Genomic DNA, 21,209 nt, shown 5'->3' with positions numbered 1-21,209 from the left:
GCTATGAAGCCAAGATTAACCTCAAACTTGTACCACCACAGGACTATGGGACCTTTTATAGGACTCAAAGGGAAGTGGACATAGAATTAACTTAAAAATTGGGACTAGGGGGGCTGGAGAAATGGCTCAGCGGTTAAGAGCATTGCCTGCTCTTCCAAAGGTCCTGAGTTCTATTCCCGGCAACCACATGGTGGCTCACAACCATCTGTAATGGGGTCTGGTGCTCCCTTCTGGCCTGCAGGCATACATACAGAAAGAATATTGTATACATAATAAATAAATTAAAAAAAAAAGAATTGGAACTAGGATAAAATATTGGCTTTATCACCAAAGAGCTGCTAATGAAGGCCTTCTTACCCGTTAGGTGACACAATCTGTCTCCATGGAGTATAGGAATGATTGAAATATCTTAAACAAAAATTCAAAGCTGAACACATGCACATTCCCTTCTGGCATGCATGTAAAAGTGGAGAAAGGTATAAATTAGCTTGGCCCTAGAGAGTGGAAGCTCCTATAGCATAACCCTGGGATTGCAACCTCAGCTATTCTTCATTGACATGGAGAGAATCACTAAGGCTGAGCATTTATTAGGCATGGCTAATCTAATAATGGGAGAATTCAGTCTCTGTAGTTCAGACTTTCCTAGGAACATTCCTAAAGAATCTCAAGCACACAAAATATATTCTTAAATATGGTTTAATACTCTTCTCCATTTCTGTACATCACAACACCGAGATTCTGCTCTTAGGGTCTCTCTGCAGAGGCTAGGGAGTGCAGGCTACGGTTTCACCCCTCTCACGTATGTGTTTTTATGCGGAAGTGTAACACATATCGGTATATATTGATACACACATCAATATATAATGCAATATATATCACCAAGGAGAACACATTGATTAAAGAAATACAAAAATTTGGCATCATTTCCAAACTTAAATAGTAAAAATAAAAACTACAAAAGGAGCTGCATACCCTAAATGTATCATGTGAAACAACAAGCATATTCAAAACTGTAAATTTACATCTGATTTCTCTGGTCTTGTCATATCACATTAGACCCATTTACAATGGCAAAGCCCTAAGGTACTGTTGGGAAAAGTGTGTTTGCTTGCTCTTGGGTGTTCTGCAAACAAACAGCAGAGCCCAAAGCAAAAGCCTGTTCTGGTGAAGCCTGCCATGTTGGTGAACACGAGAGAATTGACTTCTCACTGGGGGTTGAGACATCGGGTTACACGACAGACAGTCATTTGGACCTCAGAGTACAGTGTGAGAACCAGAAGCTTTACATTTAAGACATACTCCCTTCATTCAAGTGAAACAGGATTATTGGAACGATAGGCAGGTCTGTAACCTGGGAACAAGGAGCTGGTTCAGACCAATAAAGCTACAAGTGACTGAGTCAAGTCAGTGAAGAACAGCAGTCAGGCACTAAAGTGTTAAAAGTACCCAATTTGAAACCCAATGTACCCCACCACCCTGGTGAGTGTGGGTGATACCAACTGACTTTAAAACCTTTGGTCCTTCAAAGTCCACTTGGTATGCTTTCCCCATTGCTGCCACTGGGCACATCCTACACTTCCTTTACTGTCACCACCTTGAGCACAACACGACCTTGTACTTCAACTGGGCTCAAATCCAACTTACAGCCCAGCTGTGAAGCATAAGCTTCAGGTTTTCGGCCAACTTTTGGATCTAACATGGTTTAATCCATGGTGCCAGAAGCTGTGTCCCATCCCTCCCCCCCGCCCTTCCCACCCTCCTCCCATACTTTCTCATCTGAGAGTGCTCTAAGTCCCACTTGTGAAACAGATGCTCCAGCCCCACCAGGGGTCTGAGAAACATGCAGTCATACATGTCTTGTCTGTTGTTCATGTGAAAAACCTTGCAGTTCATTTGGAAGAAAAAAAAATCAAAACACATAATCTCATGCCACCCAACACAAGGAAACATGACCACCTCCGTTTATCAAGAATACATCCAAGCAAAATCATCTTTGCATTTTTTTTTGGTTCCACTTAAATTGCATGTTTTATTTCTCCCAATCCCAGCAATAGCACAGAAGCCCCATCATGTCCATCCCACACTGGTTCCTACTAAGCTGAGACAAAAGGGAGGAGCTTCATTAATGTTAGTGACACTAAGGGCTCCCAAATCCTTGGCACAAATGTGCCTCCAAAAAGATGGAAGCCAAGAATGCGCTGGCCCCAATGTTTCAGCACTCAGTCTGACTTTGCAACACAATCTGCACCTTTGAAACAGACAGTCTGGGAGTGGGAAGTGTGCGGGAGTGAAGCTGAAATTGCCTCCTATTAGCTCACCCTTTCAACATTAAACAGAGACCAAGAGAGAAACAGTTCCAATATTTCACCACATATATTTCTTCTTGTGCAGTCTAAGCTGAGAATGCCATGTAAATGGGTCACTGCGAAATGCAGCAATTTAGTTATTCTCTGATCAAAATAAGAAACAAACCAGTATGATCTCACTTCTACTAACTTTTGAAGGTTTACAGCAGTTAAAGTATTTTTGCTTCTATGTATGAAGGTTAAAAAAATCATTTTTTTTCATAAAATACAAGAGCAACCAATTTTACCATCAAGTAAAAGTAAAAACTGGGGTTCTTTTTTAAATTAGTCCAGTGGCATTTAGGACTTAGTTGTGGCTGCTGCGCTGACTCCATGACAAAGTGTAGGGTTGGGTCTGGTTTTGTTTCGCTTTCTTTTCAGTATCCAATGCTCACGGATTAAGTTCTGGAAATGTTCCAATTGTAAGGCAGGGATCTGTTTGGATTCCACCACGGGTATGCTCCTTGGGTTGAATGCTGGAGGGTGAGGCACATTTTGCCGGACCCATGTCGACTACCTAGTAGTCATCAAGGTCAAAAAATTCATCGTCTCCTCCTTGGTATTCCATTCCCTGGAAATCTACTCGGTACCGCAAGATACCTGAAGAAGCAAAGCAGAGTGAGTGATCTGGGTTCTTGAAGCAGGAAGGATTGCTCTTCCAAGAGAAGCCCATCTTCTTCCCAAATTACAAAATGGCAATGATTAGGCATGGTGGCTCACAAATACAAATTTCAGTGCTTGGGAGGCCAAGGTACAAGGATTGCTCAGTTAGAGGCCAATTTGGGTGGCACAGTGAGTCTCAGACCCACCCCCTCAAAGAAAACATAATGGAGAGGGAGAAGTGGAATAGAGAATAATAATGCATGTGCTAAACCTGATGCCATTCCATTCCTGGAACCCACGTGATGGAAGAGTGGACTCCCAGTTTTCCTTTGACACCAGAGTGTTTGTAGACACAAAGCTGTACTCCCCAAACAAACACAGGCCCAACAAGATGGTTCTGTAGGTAAAGGCACTGCTGCACAAGCAGATGCCCAGGACTCACAGGTGGAAGGAGGGAACCGATTTATGTAAGCTGTCTGACCTCCATATGCATGCCCCACACAGAAACACACCAAACAAAACCCCAGAGATTAAATATTAAATACATCATGTACATGCATTAAAAAAAAAAAACATGCTAGTACAAGTCTTCAGTCCCATTAGTCCCACGACTTGGGAAGAACAGGCAGGCAGATCTCTGAGTCCAAGACCAGCCCAGTCTACAAAGCAATTTCCAGGACTGCCAGGGCTACTCAGAGAAACCAAGTCTTGAAAAACCAAAGCAAACAAACAAATCACAAATACACGATCCATTATTACACATAAATATATGCTAATAAAAAACTTTTTTGGTTCAAACTAAGGAATATGCCTCCACCTGCTGTTCCAACCACCTTTCAAGTAGAGCGAGCATATGCCACTTGAACTAACTTATTTCAGGCTAGCCACAAGAGGTCCTGGTTAAAAAAAAAAATCCTGTTTAGAGTTTGCTACTCACCTCCAATTCCACCAAATCCTTTTACAAACTGTGATCCTTCTTGTGACTTATCTGTGACAATTTCTAGTGTAGCTCCAAATTTTTTATAGTTGTTAGCAAACCATTCCAAAAGGGGCATGCTCTCAATCAATTCATGTTCTTGTCCAGTCTATAGGGCAGTCAGGACACAGAAACAATGGGATCAGAACACAGAGTTTAGGACCCTCAATGCCCCAGCCCATCTTCACTGATCCTCTTACCCACTGAGTACTATAAATGTATAATCTTAAAAATATCCTGGTTCTTGGGAACATAACTGAATAACTGAGATGGTTAATAAACTGATTATTTCAGTATTTTCCCTCAGGCTGTAGCCTCAGCAATAAAATGTCAAACTATACTTAGTAGTCTAATGATTCCTATTGTTGATTCTATAAACTAGGTTGCTGTAGTTCCTCTTTATTCAACAGCCCAGAAGAGACATGGCAGATTAAAATACAAAACAAACAAACAAAACCACCACATTTGTGCCTGCTGCCCAGGAAGTGGAATTATAGACAGCTGGGAGCTACCATGTAGATGTTAGGAACCAAACCCGGTCCTCGGCAAGAACACGTGCTCTTAGTTGTTGTACCATCTCCTCAGCCCCTGTCAGCCTTGTTTTCAACAGCATGCAGTATGTATGTATATGACGTCAACATGCCATTAGGCACACGCGGCCGTCAGAAGACAAACAGCTGGAGTCGGCTCTCGGGCAGCATGTCCTCTTCCTCATCAGCCCAACTCAAAACTCAGGGCAGTTGCCATTATAGCTGTCTTGGTTAGGAATGTAGCATTCATTATTAACCACGGCAATGCATTTATAAATTTAGTTAAGTTCAAAGGAAAAGCTGATAAAATGTTAATAAAACAAAATAGGTCTCACAGGGTGGGACAGCGCTACTCAAATTAAATCTACGTTATTTCAAGGATAAGAGTGTTTTCCTGATTTCTTAACCTTTTTTGGCTAAGTATGGTTTGACATTTTGTTGCTGAGGCCATAGCCAGAGGGGAAATACTGAAATAATCAACTAGCTACCATCTCGTGTAGTTGTAGCTAGCTGGCCTTGCACCCAGAGTGCGTCTGAGATTACAGGTGCACACCACACCCAGCCCTTACTAACGCGACCCCTCCCCTGGAGTCAGATCGCGTGCTCTAGCACTCATGCTTTCGTATGTTACCCTTACAAAAGGAACTCAGGTTTACATACCTCTTTGTCTGTGAAGTGAGACTTATCCTTCTCTTGTTCTGGAGTTAAATAGAGAATTTTCTCCTCTGTAGTATTAAAAGTTAAAAAAGAAAAAAAAAAGTGTTATCCTGGCTCTCACAATACTAACAGAATAAGGAGATAAGAACAGGACTCCTGAACTAAATATTCCCATAAACACCCCAGTATACAGCCCTTGTACTCTGCCACTATAGGGAAACATCCAAGACACAGCCCCGTTCCTTGTCAACTTCAACTGCGAACAGCCATCAAATAGATGGGGGTGGGGGCGGCAGTAGCAGGAATACAACATGGACACAGACAGAGACACAACATGACACATGATCCTAAATCCTATGCAATTATATGCTCCCTTCTAACTGCGCCTGAAACCAAGGCTTCCCGAACACAGAGAAATGTAATAGACAGCAACAATTTTTTCATCTTTTTTTACCTTCTGTGCCTTGGCAATGAAGAACGTATCTCATTATATCCAGATTTTCATAGACTATTAAAATCTCTACAGCTCCCATTTCCAAAGCCTTTAGTGTATCTTCAACTCCAAAACAGTACTTGCCTGTGTCCTGGCTAATTTCATCAAAGTATCGCCCTGTGGATTAGGGACATAACAATAAAATATACGGTGGCTCTTGATATCCATGAACTTAGTCAACTATGGATTAAACACGCAGAAAAGTAAGCACAGCATACCAAGAGGTACTAGAGAACTAAGCATGCAATGGTTGTTTTTTTTGTTTTGTTTTGTTTTTTTTCTGAGACAGGGTTTCTCTGTGGTTTTGGAGCCTGTCCTGGAACTAGCACTTGTAGACCAGGCTGGTCTCGAACTCACAGAGATCAGCCTGCCTCTGCCTCCCGAGTGCTGGGATTAAAGGCGTGCGCCACCACCGCCCGGCCGGTTGTTTTTGAACATACAGACATTTACTTGTCACTGTAATCTAAATAACATATGGTTACTTATATAATATTTACAATATATTAAAAGGTACATTATTTATATGACATTTACAAGGTAGTGTAAGTAATTGAGAGATAATTTAAAGTACATGGGACGATGTACATGTGCTATATGCAAATTTCTCTAAGGGCCTTGCACAGCTCTGGATTTTGTAACTCACAAGGTTATGCAATCAGTTCCAGCAGTCCTGATCGCTATAAAGAGAATCCCACTTTCAGTCCCAGGCTTGGCAGCTGACCCATCACAGCGAGCCTGTTCCAGTGTCTAGCTGTTCATGGCCTTAGGCCCATGTGGTTGAGGAAACCAAGGGTTTCTGGATCATTTCTGTTGAGCTCCTAGGTCCTCCCGAGTCACCCTTTTAAGGCTGGTGCTGTACTTTAGAGTTAAGGATGACCTTGAACTTCTGATCTTCCTGCCTCTACCACAGAGTGCTGGGATTACAGGCTCCCCCTAAAGTATATTATACTGGTGCTGTGAATTGACTCGAGGGTCTTGTTGAATGCTAGGTAAGCACTCTATTTACTGAGCCACTTCGCCACTGGACCCAGCCCTCATCCCAGAATCTCACCTTGAAAATCAGGCTGGTTGGAACTTGTGGCAATACCACTACCTCAGCTTCCTGAGTGATAAGATTACATAGACATGTCCAGCTAATACTTTGTTTTTAAAGATGTATTTATTATGTAAACAGTGTTCCGTCTGCATGTATGCCTACAGGCTAAAAAGAGGACACCGTATCTTATTATGAATGATTGTGAGTTACCATGTGGTTGCTGGGAATTGAACTCTCTAGACCTTTGGAAGAGCAGGCAGTGCTCTTAACCCAAGTCATCTCTCTGGCCACAGCTGATACTTTTTTTCCTCAGTGAAAAATCCTCTGGAAAAGGAGGCAGTGTTCTTAATCACTGAGCCATCTTCTCCAGCCCCAGCTGATACTTCTTCCCCCTCAGTGAAAATGTTTAGTTTTCTATTCTTTTACTTTTTTTTTTTCACTTTAGCTTTGTTTGAGACAGACAAAAGCCCTAAAAGCTCTTACGGATGACCTTGATCTAAGCTCAATCACCCTAGTGTGGGGATTTCTAATATCAACTACTACATCTAGCTCTTTCTTTCTCCTTCCCTTTTTTGAGGGGTAGGGTGGGGTGTTTTGAGACAATGTTTCTCTGTAGCTTTTGAACCTGTTCTAGAGGGCATCTGTAGACCAGGCTGGTTTCCAACTCAAGAGTTCTCTGTCTCTGCCTCCCAGGTGCTGGGAATAAAGGTATGCACCACTACCACCTGATTTTTCTTTTCTTTTTTTAAAGACAGGGTTTCTCTGTGTAACAGTCCTGGCTGTCTTACTCGCTTTGTAGACCAGGAAAGCCTCGAACTCAATAAGATCGACTGTCTCTGCCTTCCAACCACTACCACCACCACCTGGTTGCCTGGATTTTTTTTTTTTTGTTTTTGTTTTTCCTTTCTTTTCATTTCCAAGACAGGGTTTCTCTGTAGCTTTGGAGCCCATCTTGGAACTAGCTCTGTAGACCAGGCTGGTCTCGAACTCACATAGATCTGCCTGTCTCTGCCTCCCCAGTGCTGGGATTAAAGGCATGCACCACCACCCCCTGGCTTGCCCTTTCTTTTATACCTTTTTAGTGTCTTTCTTCAGACATCATACCAAAAACATTTCACAGGATAAGCAAAATAGCATTTCAGTGATACCTATTAATTTCTTCTCTTGGATGAACTTCACGTTGGAGAGAACTTCAGTAGATAATTCAATGGCTTGGTTGAATCCATTTTCACCACCATAGGATATATCAACTAATTTTAAAACTTTCGATTGCAACCTCTGACACAAATAAAAATAAAAACATTAGGACCTTAAATACCTTTAGTAAAATTCCACTCTCTCCCTTAAAAAAAATAAATAAATAAAAAGTTATTGGCCACCAGGAGCTGGAGTTACAGGTATTTGTCTGCCATCTGATGTGGGCACTAGGACCAAATTTAGGTCTTCTGTAAAAGCCGTGTGTGCCTTTAACCACTGAGCCATCGCTACCCAGAGATTTTTTTTTTAATACTTAGGGAATTTATGGCTAGGAATACAAACACACGCATAATATGCTGGGGACGAATGTACCCCACATTAGAGACTCTATCCGGCTGTTTCTTATTTCTTACCTGATCAAACATGTCAGACTGACTTAGTTCAGTTTTAAAGTCAGCTGATCCAGCTAAAACCAGACCAGCCACATTTACTTTGTCTCCAGAAATAAACAGCTGCACAGCAGTCTCTGCTACTTTTCGAACATAGTTATGTCGCTTTTCCATTCTTAAACGGGCAAAACGCAAGGCTGATTGACCTCCTCTGCCTTTGATACAAAAGTATGGGGAAGAAAGGGTTAAAGATTAAAGAGTACAATAGGCCATGAAGTAGAAACAAAATAACCAGTCAAGCTACAGAGGAAAAGGACCCCCCCCCCCCAACTGTTTAGTACAAACTGAGCTTCATGACTACTGCTAGAGGGAAGCAAAAGGACTCAGGCGCTCCTCCTACATACCGTGTTTCTTTGGGAGATCCACAGTGAATTTGTGCAGGACTTCTCTGGTGTTTCCCTGGAGCGTGCCAAAAAGAGCACCACTGCCGTCTATTACAATAAAACCAAACTTGCTGTCATCTGAAAGTAATGCTGTAAGAGCCTAAAAAACAAACACAACACTGTACAATGAACTCCAGGGTTCTGTCAAGGCAGAGACAAAGTTCAGCGACACACGAGCTCTTACACTATGGAGGGAATGGAGTAAGTACGGACATTAGCTATGACTATGGAGTTTCCATCTGCAGGAGACACTTGTTTACAGTTACAGGATTAGCTCTGGGATAAGATGGTGCTCGTACACACTGAACGGCACAACTAAAAGCAGTTAAGGTGACTTATCTGGATTTCACCATAATAAAGAACTGATATATCTTTCATTCTACTTTAATTAATGAATAAGAAACCTTTATAAAGATGTCTAGAATGCAGGCTACTGAATTAGCAATCTATTTTTGGACAAATGAAACAGTAGTAAGATACATATATTGTAAATTTGGTGTGATGGCATGCCTTTAATACCAGCACTTGGGAAGCAGAGGCATGAGAGTTGAGTCCAAAATGCTAGCCTAGGTTAGACAGCAAGACCCTGTCTTAAACAAAACAAAACAAGAAAATCAGGTTTTGGGATTCACTTGTAACACTTGTAACTTGTCTTCAGGTGGAAAGGATCAGAAGTTCAAGGTCATCCTTGGGTGTACAAAAACCTTTATTAAATTTATTTATGTATTTATTCATTCATTCATTTTTGAGACAGAATCTCTCTACAGCTTTGGAGCCTGTCCTGGAATTCACTCTGTAGACCAGGCTGGCCACGAATTCAGAGATCCGCCTGCCTCTGCCTCCCAAGGGCTGGGATTAAAGGCGTGCGCCACCACCGCCCAGCTATGTTGAGAACAGTTTGTCTCAACAACTAAACTCCAATAGGGGCTGAGAGGGAAAGTGGCTTGGTAGGTACGGTGCTTGCTATGCGTAAGGACCTTAGTTTGTATCCATGTAAAAAACTAGGTATGGGTCAAAGTTGGGTTTTGAGGGTACTAGAATCTCCATCCTTACCTCTACTAGTCATTTTAATGATTATTGGAAGAACAGTAAAAATCAGTTATGCTAATGTAATAACCAATCTAAAGTCAGACAATACAGCTATTGGGTACTTTTTAAGTCAGAACGATCCAAAATCTGCTTTCAAAGTTGATATAAGTAAATCTGTCAGATAGAATCGCTAACAGTTCCAAGCGGCCTTTGCCAGGCACTAACTTAGAAGCTAAGAAAAAGTTATGCTAGACCACCATACAGTCAAGCAAGATTCAACTGGGATTGGAATTCCTGTCACGTTAGCAAAAATCAGCCACTGTAAACTGCAGACAAATGTCAGTTCTAATTCCACTGCAGAGGGTTTTCTCTAGGTTGATGAAAGGCAAGAGACTGAACTCGGAGCCAGCTGTGAATTCCTGATTGCTCACTGCTGACTGATCTGGGTCAGTCTAATGAGGTTTCTTTTCCACCATTAATGTTCATCAGAGTTAGCACTCACTCGGGTTTTATAACAGGAAAAACAAAAAACAAACAAAACCCAAAACAAGCATCAAATGCATTTTATTTGCTTATTTTTGAAGAATTTGTGAACTTAGTGCTAAGGTGCAAGAATATAGGCCAGCCAGAGGTAACCAATCACCTGCCTCTAATTCGTTTTCCTTAGCATTTTCCTCAAACATCCCAATGAGCAGTATCATAAAAAACATGCATTATTCTGAAAAGAGTTGTGACGGAGGATGTCCAGATGGAGTGCCCAGCACTTCAGAGGTGGAGGCAGGAGGATTAGGAATTTAAAACCAGCCTCAGCAATATACACCTTGTCCTCCAACACCAGCACCCCCCACACAGAAAAGAAAAGGAAAAATACTTATGTAAAAAGTTGCCTATGGTTTAGAAAAGTGATTTCTCAAAAGATGAACTATGATTACTATCTGAGCTACCAGTTCTATTTCTTTCTACATATATAATCTACAAAAAATAAAAGAAATGGTTACACAAACAAATCCCTGTGCATGAATGTTCAGTGGCATTGTTCATGAAAGCCAGACAGTGAAAACCACCCAGACATCGATGTATACCACAGAGTGCTCAATGACAGAGTGGCAGAACAGTACAGAAATATGCTACCACACTAACAATCTTGAAAAAGGCTAGACTGTACAATTCCAATATAAGAACGTGTAAGCCAAACTATTAATAGAAAGTACATTAGCAGTGGACTGGAGCTGCAGAAGCTGAAGGAAGGACAGTAGCCGCTAATGGGCATGGGGCTTCTGTGCTCACTCTTACCTCTGTATGAAACTTGTTGTCACACAAATACAATGATGTATTAATAGGTTTGAAAGGTTCAAAGTCAATGTTGACTTTCTTTTCCTTTCCTTCTTCTGTTACAATCGTTCCACAGTAAACAACCAGACCATTTGGAGGTACTGCAAAGAACATAAACAATTTCTCTACTTTTAATTGTTCCCATAACCATAACTTAAATAAATCAGAAAAACCCTTGAGACTCATAGGCAAAATTCTCACCCCATTTGCAAAACTTCCTCTGAGATGTTTCAGTAGGATTTATTCCTTAAGCACAGCAAATAGCACTCAGCGCTCAATGGATGAAAAAGCTAAACATCAGCTAGCTGAAGACACAGCAGTAAGGCCCTACGGCAGGAGCGGAGCAGAGCAGGCAGAGCGGACAGGGAAACGGTTACCTTTGTTATAAAGTTTGAGTCTCTGTTGTACAGATGTGATGGCTCCCAGGACTGAAAGGCGGTTTACTCGTGACTTAATGTTAGAAGCAGTTCCAAATTCGTCTGCTAACATCTTTGCCACTCGTGAAATCTGGTCTTTGGGAGGAATGATCAGCGATATCATGCTCGTGCCATTGCTGGAGAAGAGAAACACCAGTTTAAATTCATGTTTACCACCAGTAAAACGAGCTACGGTGAGGCGCTCCAGAAATCATAAAAACACACCATCTAAACGGCACTAGAAAGGCAGTAAGCACATCAGTGCATGTCCCAAAGAAGCCTAACAAAAGCCAGCAGACAGCGCAATTACTTCAAAACGGAGATTAGCCGAGTAATGAAGGCACTCAAAGGGAAAACCTCATATTCAAAGACGAAGAGAAGAGGTTGCTGTGGAGGACCAACAAGCTGGAATTTTACCATGAATGAAGCCTGTCAACAGTAGAGGCTTAGGTTCTGGTTGTTCTTCAGTGGGAGAAGCTATGCCAAGATAACGCAACAAGTCTTCCGGTGTCCAGACAAATATTTCACTTAATATCACCCTTTCTCCTTAAATTCTAGGTTGCCACAAAAATCCTCAAACACCAATTCAGCATACCCAAGGCTTTCTTGATAGGAGAGTACGACAATTCACAAATATCCCAGTTATGAAACAATTTGTATCCTAATATTTTGTGCTTGGCTCCCCCCACCCCCTTGAGATAGGGTCGTTCTGTATAGTTCTGCAGCTATGTAGACTACAGAAATCCTCCTATCTCTGCCTCTCAGAGTGCTGGGATTAAAGGGGCATGCTACCAAGAATGTGTTTGGATTACACTGGTTTGACTCAAACATTTTACAGAAGTCATACAGGGGCAAAAGATGGCTGGGTAACTGAGAGAGCATCTTGTTTCACTATCATGAAAGCCTGAAGCTGAGTCCCAGAAGCCTTGCAACACAACAGGTGTTCTGCACATGCCTAGTAACACCATCTCCAAGGGCGGTAGACAATAAAGTCTATCACATAACATGCATGTACAAACACACAAATTAAAATTTTAGAAGAATAACTCACTGAGAACCTAATTAAGTATCCAAACAAATTCAAATATCAAGAGCCAAAAGATGACCCAGGAGAATACCACCTCTTTAACCCGTACTTTCAAAACACCACCAGCAGCAGTTACACCTGGTTTCAATATTTCTAGTTCTGTTTTGTCTAGCATGCATGAAGTCACAGGTTCAAATTCTAACACCAAGGAGTAGTGCAGGGCATGTCAGCAGCAACATAAACCAGTTTTGTAAGTTGAAAAGAGTTCTGAAGACTGGTTTACAATGTGAACATACTCATCTATAATGACTATACACATGAAGTTGATTAAGATGACCAACGCCAGAGAGAGAAGCTTCAGCAGGTAAAGGCATCTGCCACATGCAAGCACTAAGGAGGCTCACAGGTTCAAGTGGAGATCATCTCAAATCACAAGTGGAGACTGATAAAGAAAAATACCCGATGCCAGCCTCTGGTTTCCTTCCAAACATGTGTGTGCACACACGAACACCCATGTGTGTACCATACACAAAGATAACACATAAGATAATGTGTAAAAATCATGTAAGATTTCTGAAAAGATTACATAGAACATGTAAACAACTCCCAGCACTCAACGACAAAAAGACAACCCAAATTAAAAACCAGCAAAGCCTGGGCATGGGGTATGTGCAGGCAGATGATCTGAGTAGGAGGCCACCTTGTCTCAAAACAAGCCTTACACAAACAGACATAACAAAAGCCAGCGAAGGACATAGGTCAGTGGCAGAGTGTTTGCTAAGCAAGCACTAGGTTCAATCACCAATACAAAATAAAACTGGAGCCGGGCGATGGTGGCGCACGCCTTTAATCCCAGCACTCGGGAGGCAGAGGCAGGCCGATCTCTGTGAGTTCGAGGCCAGCCTGGTCTACAGAGCTAGTTCCAAGACAGGCTCCAAAGCCACAGAGAAACCCTGTCTCGAAAAACCAAAAAACAAACAAACAAACAAAGAAAAAACAAAATAAAACTGGAAAAAGGGCTTGAATAGACATTTTTGCAAAGACCACAGAAAGGCACTGTGGTCTGCCATGGGTTCCCTATCTGGGGTAAGCAAAGCTGTGTGTGTTCCATCTCCCCAGGAAAAGCTTTGACATACAACAGGAGCCTGGAGCAGTGACTCAGTGGTTCAGAACACCTGTTGCTATCGCACTGGACCCAGGTTGGTCCAGTGCTCAGCACGCGAATGGCAGCTTGCAATTGACTGTAAGTCCAGTTCAGGGGGATCTGGTGCCCTATTCTGACCCACACATCTATTCTGATAAACACTTATACACATAAACCTTGAGAGTAATAAGGCATCCAACCTTGGTTTCTGGTCTCCACATACAGAAGTGAATGAAGCCCCACCCACAATTTAGAAAAGAGAAGTTACAGGATGCAGAAAAATAAAAGCTCAATATGTCATAGGTGTAATATGGGATGATCCCAGCAGGCGGGATGGATCAGTGAGTAAAGGTACTTAATTGTCAAGTCTGATGACCTGAGTTTGATTCTTGGGACTCTATGTGGTGTAAGGAGAGAGCCAATACCCTTAGGCTGTCTGTCCTCTTATCTCCACATGTATGCTGCGGCATTCATACACCCATATACATAATTCAAATGAATTTTAAGACAGATTGATATTCATACCAGTTTAAATTATAGCAAATAAAATCAATCATAAAAGACCACATGCTGTCTAGTTATTTCTACATACATTATTCAGAAAACAACTAGATAGGTAGGTGCCATGGGAAGACTCTGACTATGAAAACAGAAAAGTGGTCATAAGCATGTGCTGTGCAAAGTTTTACTCTTTTAGCTTTTTTGGGGGCCCACACCTGGCTCACAAAGAAACACAAATGGATGCTTATTCTTTCTCATCCATTCCCGGCCTGTACTGGCTTGTTTCTTCTTTCCAGCTTTTCTTAGGTTATACAGACTACCTCTGAGCCTTTTCCTTTTCTTACTCTGCAATCTTACTTTCACCGTTACTCCGTGGCTGTCTGGCCCCTGATGTCCTCCTCTCCTTCTATAGACACTGCCCGCCAGTTCTGCCTATCCTTCACCACCTAGTCTTGCTCCTGCCTTGCTCCTGGTCATTCAGCTCTTTATTAGGAGCATCAGGTGCAAACGGATGTAACATGAACAAAATACACCTTAAAATAATATTCTACAACAAGCACGTACACATTTCTTCTCTGTTCTTGACTGCAGAAATGAAGTCCCCGCCTGACTTTCCCGCAATGATGGACCTCAGGCTGGAACCGCTGCTCAAGTAAACTCTTGCTTCTAAGCTGCCTGTTGTCAGGGTGTTTTACATGGCAACCGACAACCAGGACAAGGCCCCAAGTTATACCTTTTAAAAGGGGTATATTTTATGATATGTAAATCACACTTAATTAAAGAAAATCAGTTATGGCTAGGATATAGCTCAGTTAGTAGAGTGCTTGCTAAGCAAGTGTGAGACCCTGGGTTCGATCACCAGCACAGTTGGGGGCAGGAGTAGCAGAAATTCAAGATCATCCTTGGAGCAGGTTCCCACAAACCCTAACAAAAGGCATTGTGACAACAGATGGGTAGGCCAATACACACAGTACAAGTGGACTAGCTAGGAAAAGGAAGCAGATTAGTCTTAGGCATTTGAATGCTCCAGTTGGTGGCATTGTTTGGGAGGTGTGACCTTGCTGGAAGAAATGTCACTGGGGACAGGCTTTGAGGTTTCACAGACTCGGTGCTAGTCCCATTTTGTTCTGCTTCTCGCTTATGGCTGGAGATGGGAGCTGTCAGCTGATCCACTCCACACAGGATTCTACCTCTTGGAACATATAAGCCCAAAGAAACTCTTTCCTTTAGAAGTTGCTTTGGTAGTGTTGTATCACAGCAACAGAAAAGTAACTAAGACACAGGAGGTAAGTATGACCGGAATATTTATGTACATATATGAAACACCTTTAAACTCATTTCCTAGAATCCACATGTGCACATATACACATTCCAGTTTCTAGAGAGATGGCTAGGCAGTTAAATGCACTGCCTTAGAAAACCTAGACTCAATTCCCAGCAACCACATGATGGCTCACAACCATCACACCAAGTATGCATGAATGTGGTGTAAGGATATAGATACACACACACACACCATACACATAAAAAAAAAATCACCCCTTGCCGGGCGGTGGTGGCACACACCTTTAATCCCAGCACAGGGCAGAGACAGGCAGAGCTCTGTGAGTTCAAGGCCAGCCTGGTCTATAGCATGAGTTCCAGGACAGTCAGGGATATACACAGAGACCCTATCTAAAACCATCCCCAAAACAAAACAAAATTATTAATTCTTTAAGTGTATGGTGTTTTTCCTGTATACAAGCCTATCTTGTCTGCACTATTGCATCCCTGGTGCCCTCAGATGCCAGAGAGGGCAGTGAATCCCCTGGAACCTCAGTTCTTTCCAAGAGAAATCAGGGCTCTACCTGCTGAGCCACCTCTTCAGTCCCAAGACAAGTCAGTTTAAATATAAACAGTTTTCTCTCTCTCTCTTTTTCCCTGATGAACAATTTTCAAGGAAGCATATACGTTCACTTTAGAAACCATAGGAATTCTCTTCAAAAGGGCCCAGTTCAAGCTGGGTGAGGGAGGCTCACTCCTTTGATTCCAACACTTGTGAGGCAGAGGCAGGCAGATTTCTTTGAGTTCTAGGACAGCTTGGTCTACAGAACAAGTTCTAGGACATGATCCAAAGCTATAGAGAAACCCTGTCTCAAAAAACAAAAACAAACAAAAACCAACCAGGCTACAGCTCTAAGCACACAGCCTTGTTTACAGGGCAGTATCCTGAGATGGGACTGACAAAGAGCAGAGCAAGGAGAACAGCGGAGTCGATGGCACAGGAACCCAGTCCTGAAGGACTGGAACAAACTGAGCAAACCCAAAATACCTCAAAGCCAGAAAAAAATGGCGTGCAGGACAGAGTAATGACCTTGAGATAAGCAGTTATCTATTTTCCACAAAGACAGGTTCAATTTTGCTGTAAGAACAGCAGGGTAACCTTGCACCCCCTATGTAACATTCCAGAGAAGATAAAGCAGTGGACACATTTGGGGATAGGATATGGCTATTTCCTGGAACCCACTGTTTAAAAGGTTCAGAAGTAGAGCAGGGCATAGTGGCGCACTCCATTAATCCCAGTACACTGGAGGCAGACAGGCGGATCTCTGAGTTCTAGGCCAGCCTGCTAACACAGAGAAACCCTGTTTCAAAAAAAAAAAAAAAAAAAAAAAACCAAACCAAAAACAAAACAAACAACAAAAAAACCCAAACAGACAAACAAACAGATTCAGAGGTATAATTTGCCAGGGTTTTTTGGGTACATTTCTATCAAGTTGCTAACTGTGAAACATACTACCTTAAAGTTTAAGACTGCACTGAAGAGATAGCTCTATGGGTACAAGTCTTCATGAAGACAGGAGTTCAGATCCCAGAATCTACATAAAAACATGTGCTTGTAACCCTGGGGCAGTGGGAGGTAACGACAGGGCTGCCGGGGTGGGGGACGGACGGACGATGAGGACGGGGCATGACACGATGACTCCCTGGCTGCCAGCCTAGCTGAGGTTCAGTGAAAGACCCCGTTTCAAGGGGATAAGGATCACAATGACAGAGCAGGGTGGCTCTCCCCCAAAGATACATTGTGTCCATCCATCTCTGACCCACCCTGAAATTTTAGGGACAAAACTACCTTCCACCAGTTTCCATCTATAACTCTCCCTGCTCTGTGTGTGTGGGGAGGGGTGGGGAACACATTTATTTCTTAACTCACCTTTCTAAGACACTTGGCTAGAAAGGCTTGAAATCTAGATGTTAAAAACACAGCTTGTGGTAGAGTAGAGCAGGGTAGTGCATGCCTGTACCCCAGTACTCCAAGGCACTAACCCTAATGGTTCAGCACTGCCTGATAATTTTTATGTAAGCGTTAACTCTGCAGATTAAAGGCCTCTGCCAGGAAAGTTGCGGAGCAGACACACTCATTTACTTCCCAGGCGAGTCAAAGCTGTCAGACCAGTTTGTGTAAATACAAGAATAAAATCTCAAGGAAGCTGAGTATTTCATGTTCACATACAGCAAATACCTCTTAAAATGAGAATGAGAAACAAAACTCTTGCAGCAGGGCATGTAGCTCAATGATGAAGTACTTGGTTGGCATCCGCAAGGCCTAGTGTCTCCAGACACTTGAGAAACTGCTAGCTATAAAGAGCAAGCTACAGCATATTCTCATCCTCACCACCTCCTCATCTCTGAGACAGGGTCTCACCATGTATCCTTGGCTGGCCTGGAACCCAGATCTGCCTGCCCAGCCTCCCAAGTGCTAGGATTAAGAAGGGTGTGCACCACACCACACTGCTTGCCTTCTCTAATTCTAATGTTTCTTCACCTTCTCCGCTGTCACTATATCTCCTTTCCAAAATCAAAAGACCCTAATTAAAAACAGCCAGTGAGGGTATTGAGAGATGATTTGGCAGTTAAGAGTAATAGTTGCTCTTCCACAAGTCCCAGAGTTCCAATATTTACACAGTGACTCACAGAAGAAGTCAGCTCTAGGGGATCTAATGACCCTTTTCTGGACTCTGAAGGCACCAGGTATGCACGTGGTGCTCAAACATCTACACATGTTAAGGGGGGGGGAAGGGGGCAACGACTACACATTTATAATGCCAGCACTTGGAAGGGTGGTACACAAAGAGCCCAAAACAGCCGTGGCTACATGGCAAGACCATGCCCCCCAAACAAACAAACAAACAAATGTAGGAAAAGAGCCAGTGTAAGGGCTGGGGAGATGTTCCAGTTAGAGAAGACCTCGGTCTCTGGAAGCATGAAGATCTGAACTAGATCCTCAGCGCACTCACATAAGCTAGACATGGCAATGCAAGCCTCAAACAACCTGTAACTAAGGAGGCAGAGAGAGGGAGATCCCTAGGGCTTCCTGGTTAGCCAGTGAGTGGGGAAGCTGTCAAAAGAAAAACAAACAACAATAACAACACTCCTATCTCAAGATGGAAAGCAGAGACTGGAGAATTCCCACAACCCAAAGGCCAGCTACTTGAACAGGAAGTGAAACAACAAAGAAATCCTGTCTCCAACAAGGAGGAACCAACACACCTGAAGTTGTCCCCTGACCGACACCCCACCTCAAGCACACTCAGGAGGAGGAGGATGACAGAGAAGACACAAAGAAGCCACTATATGGCATGCTGAGGTTGGCAGTGCATACCTGTAATCCCAGATTTTAGGAGACTAAGCCAGGAGGCAAAGCCAGTATGGCCATAAGTTTGAGGACAACCTGACATACTGAGAGTTCCAGGCCAGCTGGGAACAAAGTATGACTCTGTCTCAAAGCAACAAGAGCCAGTGAGGGGCCAGTGCGACAGCTTAGCGGGTAGACACTTCCAACTCCTGGAAACCACATGATAGGAGAGAACAGACTGCTCTGACCCCTACACTCAACCCAAAACTTAAAAAAAAAAAAAAACAACTCCAAGAATCATGATATATAGCAATGATTCATACACAGGTCTTAAAAATTCAAAGACATAAAAAGCAAGATATAACCACGATCAATGACTAACACAAAGCTTCCAAGGTCCTCTGTCCTGCTCATACTCACCAGGATACTTCCATTATCAGAGAACCATTTACCTAGAGGGCTAGCTTCTGGGACTCCCAGGGAAGAGTACTTGTAAATATAGTAAATACACAGAGCAAACACAACTTGGTCAAATTAAAACAGCAAAGACAACGCAGGAAGGAAAGATTTAGCTTTCCTTTCCTCACTCAATTGTTACAGGGAAGTTCCTCTACCCAGATCTACTGGATAAGACAGAGCAGAGTCCGCAGTGCTGCCAAGCATCTCTGTGGTAACTTTACCCAGAAGATATAACAAGAAAAACTGAAGGTGACCAGTGGATCCTGACTTCACTGGATGTATGTATTTGGTCAACTTCAGGCAAACAATACCGAAGTATCCTTTCACCTGTAAGTCTTACTAAGGTTTGGTTTACATAGCAAGTTCCAGACCTCATCTCAAACACAAAACATTCATTATGTCTAATTGTGTACTTCCAAGCAGGACCCTCTTCTGGTCAGCTCAAGGCAAAGCACCTCTGCAGTACAAGCCTAAATTCAAGAACAGAAATCCAAAGAGCCCACAAGCTGCATTCACCCTATGCTGTGCTCAAACGTGTTGGAAATTTAACCTTTCTTGTACAGGGAGTTTGAGGACACTCTAGGACATTCGATATTCTGTCTCAAAATAAAACAATTTCAGCCTGCCCATGGGCAGCGGTGATTCTCTGAAGAAACCCATGCAAGGACACGCCACAAAGTTGTCCTCTGACCTCCACATACACAGTGGCACATGCATGCACATAGATGCACACGGGCACACACACAAAGAGACACAGACACATAGAAACCAAATGAATACACAAACAAGATTTCAAAAAGAAAAACAAAGACATGTTTGTGTGTATGATCTTTCTGCCATATGAAAATTGGTGTTCTTCCTGAAGGAGGCAGCAGTCAAATAAATCTTGGGGGTGTTTAGCAGACACACTTCCTTGGCCACTGCCCAGCAGCATCTGCAGTATTCTGCTATCCTACTTATACAATCATACCAAATAACACAACTTTGACCAGACAGAACACCCACACCTCACCAGCTGTTTTATCAGACAGGTCACCACTCCTAATACAACTATTTCAGGACTGGACCAAAACAGCCTAGAGATTTGCTTCCTAAAGCCCAAGCTGGGGTTGAGCATAGTTCCAAGACTCTTTCAGCTCAACATTCAATTGGGTACCTACCTCCCAGGATGTATGTAGATGACCCAAGTTATTATCATGCTCCGAAGTTCAACTTAGACCTAGACCATTTCTGGGAAAGATGCTAAAACCATGATAAAGACGGAGAAATCAGTCAATTCCTCACCAATTTTCAGACCATTTCCCAAAACTGTCCTTACTGGACTCACTATAAGACTTCAATTCTTCCTTCTTTTCCTAGATCATCTTTTAAAGTGGGTTGGAGAGAGAGAGCTCTGTGGTTAAAGTATGTGCCATGCAAGTGTGAGAGCAAGTTCAAATCCCTAGAAGATGGATACAGGGACTATGTATAATCTCAGTGCTCCTACAGCAAGATGGGAGGCAAAGAATGGAGGGTCCGGAAAGCTGGTGGGCCAGTAGCCTGGTGTGCACAGTGACAAACTATAAGAGGCCCAAGACCAACACTCAAAGTTATCTTCTGATCCTGTAAGGAGTGGGATGGCATCCCCACAGTAGAAAAACACAGGTATCTCATGACTCTGAGTACAGGTTTGGAATCATGCACATCCAGGCTTAGGCTCTAATCTGTCATTGGGCTTTCTGACCCAAAACAAATGACCTAAATTCCCGCGAATCTTGCTATCTATTTACTTCACAAGGTCATGATGATTCTGTAGGCTGTGTTCAGTACTCAGCCTGAAGAGCAGAGAGTAAGTAATCACTAAATGGCAACTAGATTCTGGCAGTTCCTCCCCATAGGCACAAGAGGTGAGCTCTCGAAGCCCCACAGGAGCATTATTTGAACTTGGCTATGTCCACACAGAGGCAGAGTGGACTTTGGTAAGTGGTAACCACTTTTCCAGGACGGTGGCACAACAGATTCAACATCATCTAAAACA

General features: G+C 42.8%; 1 protein-coding gene across 1 annotated transcript in view; it reads right to left on the bottom strand.

Moving 5' to 3' along the window:
* Positions 1 to 1,998: 1,998 nt before the first annotated feature.
* Positions 1,999 to 21,209, bottom strand: part of LOC121453666 (eukaryotic peptide chain release factor subunit 1) — a 30,870-nt gene continuing 11,659 nt past the window's right edge. Inside the window, exons 3-11 of the mRNA XM_041660591.1 lie at positions 11,408 to 11,583; positions 10,992 to 11,131; positions 8,631 to 8,769; positions 8,251 to 8,441; positions 7,789 to 7,918; positions 5,566 to 5,721; positions 5,115 to 5,179; positions 3,886 to 4,033; positions 1,999 to 2,945 (exon numbers count right to left, since the gene is read on the bottom strand). Coding sequence (XP_041516525.1) covers positions 2,863 to 2,945; positions 3,886 to 4,033; positions 5,115 to 5,179; positions 5,566 to 5,721; positions 7,789 to 7,918; positions 8,251 to 8,441; positions 8,631 to 8,769; positions 10,992 to 11,131; positions 11,408 to 11,583 — 1,228 coding nt within the window. The 3' untranslated portion in view covers positions 1,999 to 2,862. The remainder of the gene's footprint in view (positions 2,946 to 3,885; positions 4,034 to 5,114; positions 5,180 to 5,565; positions 5,722 to 7,788; positions 7,919 to 8,250; positions 8,442 to 8,630; positions 8,770 to 10,991; positions 11,132 to 11,407; positions 11,584 to 21,209) is intronic.

Source organism: Microtus oregoni, unplaced genomic scaffold (assembly GCF_018167655.1).
Source record: "Microtus oregoni isolate MIOR12 unplaced genomic scaffold, Mior012 000011F_ref0000422, whole genome shotgun sequence".
Taxonomy (NCBI): Eukaryota; Metazoa; Chordata; class Mammalia; order Rodentia; family Cricetidae; genus Microtus; species Microtus oregoni.
Note: the sequence above shows the minus strand (reverse complement) of the source record. Positions and strands in the feature narration are given on the sequence as shown.